Genomic DNA, 6,566 nt, shown 5'->3' on the forward strand with positions numbered 1-6,566 from the left:
GTTTCTAGCTTATAAGCTAAAAATTTTGTTTGCGGACCGTTTTTAAAAACGAGCTTATAGTTTGTAGCTTATTTTACAAACGTTATTTCAAGTAGTTTATGAGCTTATGGTTTATCATATTTTCTTCCAATGTTACCCCTATCATCTTTCTTGAAAAAATTAAATATTAATTAAACATATATTTTTTATGCTCATTTCATACTTATAAGCTAGTTCAACAACTAATTTTATCAAACACTACAAATTCAATCAGCTATCTTATTCGCTGCAAGCTAAAAGCTAACTTATAACTTAACCACTATAAGCTAACTTATGTTATCCACTATTTTTTACCAAACAGAGCTTTAGAGAATCACAACCTTCCAATTATGAGACTTTAATGTTTGACTATAAGTTCGCTATAAGTTCATCCACTATAATGTTTGGCAACCTTAAGTCGTCATGATACCAACTCTTGTGTGTTAAAAAAAAATTAATTTGAAGTGATAAAATCACCTTATATGTCTCAGATTCTTCAACAAAAATTAATCAGCACAAAAAGACAATAAAAACTTTGTTCGAATAACTTGATATAAAAAATACCCAATAAAATTTAAATTTTAATAACGTGGTAAACTGATATTCAAAACTTCACAATATAAACTAATTAATACTCTTACCGATCTTAAATATAAGAAAAAAATTATTTTTAAATTTATAAGAATCTAATGTATATTGTTCATAATATGAACCATGTACGTTAAATTCTCGATAAATCTAAAAAAAAAACTCATATATTTAAAACTGGAGAGATATTTAAAATTGGAGAGTATTCAAATCTCCACTTTTATATATATAGGGAACATGACAATGCCTCAAAATATAAATATCTATTCCCTCCGGTCTTAAATATAAGAGAAAAATCATTTTTTAGATTTATTGAGAATCTAATGTATCTAGTTCATAATATAGGGCATATACATTAGATTCTCAATGAATCTAAAAAACAAACTTTCTTTTATATTTAGGACCGGACGGAGTAGTATCTTGTAAAAAGCTCAAAGGAGATTATGATTGCATCTCTTTGACTCTATTGTAAACTTTTTAGTCTATTTCGGTACGTCTTGTGCTGAGGAGGCTATTTGTGTTAATATATTCCATTTTGGCTTCTTCAAAAAAAAAAAAAAAAACTCAAAGGAATAAATGTATTTTTTAATATAACATCAATTAATTTATAGTATTTCAATTTTATCTACAAATTGCTTAGTCAAAATGAAAATTATCTACAAATTACTTACTCCACTAGTCCATTTTATGAAAAACGTTTATTTATTTTTTAAAGTTTTTTTTTTTTTTTATGTGATTCAAGGCGGCCGACCTACTATCTACTTTCGAGAACTAATGCATCTAGCTTTCAAAACAATGAATGAGAAGACGACACGTGTAACACGCTGACGACAAAACCATATAAGCCGACCTTAGTGGACCCCACCGCAATTGGAACCTTATGTTAACATCGCCACCATCTCAACCAGCATTCACAACCACTCACAAATAGGTTTACACATTAAGAAATTCTCTCTTTCAAAAGCATATAAAAAAGAAACAATTTTTAAAAAATATATATTGAGTTATGATGTTTGATTTGAAAAAAAATAAAAAATGTAGTAATAGATGGAATTTTGTCAGTTTAAGTAGAGATATCAGATATGTAAAAAAATTCAATTAATATAAATATTATATTTTAAGCAAATACTAACGAATACTGCCAGAGATTTTATAAGATCTCAAATAGTAAGTTTATATAACTTAATGCGTAGTGTTTAATTTTTCTAATATCCCAGAGGTACTTGTTAGCAAGACCCGATATTTTATATTGCTCTCATCTTAAAACTAAGAGTCGAGCTTAACTTCATAAACACATATTTAAGCCATATTGCAATGCAACTGATGTGAGATTACTTAACAAACCCATTACGCACAACACTTAAAGACATGCGTGGATAATTTATTTTTTTTAATCTTAAAATATTGTGATTGTGCAATTTTAATCTTCAATTATTTATATTATATAAATTGGTAGTCCACTCAATTATTTCTCCGATTTTAAATTTGTCTCCAATTATTTTCATGTTATGCATGCTAATTTTTTGTTTTTTAAACTAGCCATAATAGTTGAATATAAAGTTAATAAATGTCACATCAATATAAATATGGAGAGAATTGAAAAAAGGAACTACCAAATTATAGAGAGAAAATATAAAAGATCAAAATTTTCAAAATTATATTTTAAGCGAATGTTAACGAGTGCTCGAGAGATTTTATAAGACCTCAAATAGTAAGTTTATATAATTTTTAAGAGAATCTATAAAGTCAATACGTAGTGTTTAATTTTTATAATATCCTAGAGACACTCGTTAGCAAGACCCAGTATTTTATATTGTTCTCATCTTAAAACTAAGAGTTGACCTTAACTTCATAAACACATATTTAAGTCATATAGCAATGAAACTGATGTGAAATTACTTAACGAACCCATTACACACAAGACTATTGAGCTTGAGGCGTGCGCGGATAATTTTTTTTTTAATCTTAAAATATTGTAAATGTGCAATTTTAATCTTCAATTATTTATATAAATTGGTAGTCCACTCAATTATTTCTCCTATTTTAAATTTGTCTCCAATTATTTTCATGTATGCATGCTAATCTTTTGTTTTTTTAAACTAGCCATAATAGTTGAATATAAAGTTAATAAATGTCACATCAATATAAATATGGAGAGAATTGAAAAGGGAACTACCAAATTATAGAGAGAAAATATAAAAGATCAAAATTTTCAAAATGTAATAAAAATCCAAAATTGCACAATCGTACCAATATATATAATAAGATCTCTTTTATTTTTCTATTTCCATATATATAGACATACCACCTTTTTTTCAAGTAGTACATTATCATTCCCTTTCTTCCCCAACTTATACTAACCCAATATTTACATCCTCAACCACAAAACTTAGGTATAATTATTACTTTAGTAAACCAAACCTAAATAAAAAGAAACTTACTTCTTTTGCTACACGCACGGGTACGTACACCCGTTCTTTATGCTAAATGCACCACCAACTATTTCACAGGTGTCTTTTATTTTCTACTACCAAACTTTTTTCCACTTCTATTTGGATTTTTGCTATATTCACAAAACACTAGAAACCAACACTATAGAAAATATTAAAAATTACACAAAAAAAAAAAGAGACAATACTTGCATTAGTATTTATATATATATCAGGGGCATTATAGCAAATAACTTAAAAATACCAATTATCTAAAAATACCCCCAATGGGGCTCTATGTGGAATTCCCTTTCTTCTCTTGGCTGTTTTGTAATTAACTGAAGTTGGAGGTGGTGTTGATGGTGTGAAGCTTTGAAGTTTGATTTTCTTCTGACGGCTATGAATGTTGTTGCTGGTGTATGATTCCTCAGAATCTGATCCCATTACTGCTAATTGTTTCTTTGTTTTCTGGAAATTCTTAGATGTTCCTACAATCTGCAATTCACATTCACATTTAATTAGCTAAAACAAATCAAATTTGAATACAATTAACATAAGTTTTGATTTTTGACAAATTAAGGGTTAAAAGTCAATATTCAAATCCCAGTTCCCATGGTTTTTATTGCTTTTGAAGAAATTTTGGCAGCAATTAAATTGATGGATACAAGAGTCTCGTGAATCAAAGGGTACCCATTACCATAAAAGTCAACTCAACTCAACTCATTGTAACCCCAAAAAGTATTCTTTGCTAGCTTGAAAAGAAAGCAAATACTGTGAGTACACGGTGGATGTCAGAATCACGGTGATCCAATGTGATTTTACAAAAGCTAAATAATGTAGCTCAGCAAAATAACAGTGAGTTGACGTGATTATGATATATTCACCGTGATAGTAAACATGGACTATATTACAATCCCAATGTTGTCAATTGTATATCACAAAAATAGTGATTTTTTTCAAATTGGTTATACCCACTGCTATAGCATAGCATGTGCCAGCTACAGCACTAACACCGCTTTCTATTAGCGGCACTCAGTGCTATAGCGCAGTGCTATAACACTAATGTTATAGCACTAACACCGCTATGGCGTCTATTTGACAACATTTTGTACCAAAGGGTAAAAACTAGCTAGTTGTTTAGATTCCACTGCAAAATCAATGATTGATGAGAAGACATTGATGTAAAGAACTAAGTAGTACCTTGCAACCAAGAGAACAGAACCGGAAAGAATCAAGAAGGCTCCTTTCACAAACTTCACAAGTGTTTGTAACACCTTTTCCTGGCCTAGGTTGAGGCCTTTCATTCAAGAACACAACTCTTGCACTATTGATAATGTATGTTTGAACACCAGTTATGTCCAACACTTTCTGAATCTCATTCACCCTAATCACATCATGGTATGAAGACCTCCTAATCTGTTCAAAACAACACACAAAATTCAATCTTTAGCACACATTACACAACATTGGTTAAACTAAACATTGAAAAAATAGCTTAAAATCAGCATTAAACTTTATTTACAAACATTGAAAAAAAAATCTTTTTTCTTAACCAAAACATTGAAAAACAACTTAAAATCAGAAAAAGGTATCATTTTTAACAACCCATTATAGACAAGAGTTAGATCTCAGCACAGAAAACAAAGCTGAAAGTTAAAACTGACATTAGTCTAAAACAAGAACAAATCTAGCCCATGAACCAAAATGTGTCAGATTCTAAATTTATGAAAGCCTTTAAACAAATTCACAAAAATGAAGCAATAAAAATGAATCAAACCTGAATAAAACGGTGATCTTTATGATAAGCAAGACAGAGAGAACAAAGAGGACCATTCATACAATCCAAACAATACATATTACATTCACTCTTATGAGAATCAGCATGTAATTTGCATTGAACAAAGAAATTCTCTTTCAACAAAGGTTTCAACCATGGTGGCCATCTGTTATCACCATCATCATCAGGACCTCCAGCACCCTATTCAAAAAAATTAAAATTTTAATTAAAAAAAAAACAGAACATGACACAATAACACAATGCTGAATTAAAAAACATAAGACATTAACATTAAGAAAAGAAGAAACCCATCAAGAATCTAATGTGAATACCATGATTCTTCTGTTTTTAGGCTTGATTTCTCTGACAGTGGTAGTGTTGTCTTGGTTTTCAATTGCCATTTGTGAGTGTGTTTGTTTGTTTGGTTTGAATGAATGAATGAATGTTGTAAGAAAGAAGGTGAAAGGTTTGTAGTTGAAGAGAAAGAGGGGAAGGAAGAGGTTTGAAGTAAATAAGAGTTGAAGGGGGGAGAAGGGAATGGGTTCTTGTAGGGACTGGGAAGCGGTAGATAGCGTTTTTTGTTAGAGAGAGAAAGAAAGAGGTAAGGGTCGTTCTTATCCTCACAAAGTCTTCAACCAAACCTAGCTCCAAACCTAAAACCAAACTAAGAAATTGCGTTCGGAGTAAGGAACCCACCTCCTTCTTTCGTTTTTAATTAAATTAAAATATTTACTAATCAAATTATTTTCTAGGTTTAGTCCAATTTTTTTTTTTGTCTCTATATTTTTTCTTTTTGTATAACCTTATGGTTCCCAAAGAAGAAGGTCTGATAATCTAAACTTCAGTAGCGAGTTGTAAAATCTGATTAAAAATTATTATTTTTTTCTAGAATCGAATTCGGATTCTCCCAAATAATTTATTTTAGAAAGAGGGACCATAAGTTCAATATCTTGGTTTTTGTTAAATTAGTTTTTTATTTTAAAATAATTTAGTAAAAAAATATAGTGAAATTATAATGAATGGTATAAAACTTGCCACATGTTTTAAATTAATAAAGATAAATTCGTAACTTTGATGGTAATCGATTTTAATATATTAGTAACAGATATCTCACATCGTTTTTAAGTCCAAAAGTTTGAGAGATAGACCAAATTGCGTGATTTCCTACCAAGTAGCCCAACACAAAGATTTAATGCCTTAAATTTTTTTTGATAAATAATACCTAAAAAATCAATTTAGTTATAGATATTTGTCAAACTTAATTAGGTCGGTCGATGTTCTAGTGTACGGCTTGGCTATGAGGGAGGCATGCATATGTGGACTTGATCGTAGTTTCTTCCACTTGTGGGATTGACGACTGAAGATTTTACTGTAGGAGAAACAACCCTAAAAGATGCTTCCAATAAAGTGGTCAAACATGAGAAAGCTTGTTCTGACAATCAACTTGTGTTTATACATTTTGTATTTGACACTTTTGGTTTTCTAGCACCAGAGAATGTGAATATTTTGAAAAGAGTTCAAAGAGTTATGCATAGCAATGTGATGTCTCTTAGATCTCAAGATGTAGTGATTATAGGGTGTGTTTTGTCATCCAAAAAGTGGTAGTGGCCAGCTTGTTGTACGTTTGTCTTTTATTAAAGTGTAATTATATTCTATCATTTTTAAAAAATAACACAAGAAAAATTTAAGGTATTGAACAAATTTTGTTTTGTACGGTATTTGACGTACAAAATGTTATTTTGGTATGTTAGGCA

At 29.8% G+C, this 6,566-nt stretch overlaps 1 protein-coding gene across 1 annotated transcript; it reads right to left on the bottom strand.

Moving 5' to 3' along the window:
* Positions 1-2,861: 2,861 nt before the first annotated feature.
* LOC123908249 (protein RGF1 INDUCIBLE TRANSCRIPTION FACTOR 1-like) lies at positions 2,862-5,529 on the bottom strand. The gene is made up of 4 exons (XM_045958825.1): positions 5,145-5,529; positions 4,813-5,013; positions 4,236-4,451; positions 2,862-3,530 (listed from the first exon to the last, which is right to left on the bottom strand). The coding sequence occupies exons 1-4, from the start codon at positions 5,211-5,213 to the stop codon at positions 3,291-3,293; spliced, it is 726 nt and encodes a 241-aa protein (XP_045814781.1). The 5' UTR covers positions 5,214-5,529; the 3' UTR covers positions 2,862-3,290.
* Between the last annotated feature and the right edge of the window lie 1,037 nt (positions 5,530-6,566).

The sequence above is a fragment of the Trifolium pratense genome, linkage group LG2 (assembly GCF_020283565.1).
Source record: "Trifolium pratense cultivar HEN17-A07 linkage group LG2, ARS_RC_1.1, whole genome shotgun sequence".
Taxonomy (NCBI): Eukaryota; Viridiplantae; Streptophyta; class Magnoliopsida; order Fabales; family Fabaceae; genus Trifolium; species Trifolium pratense.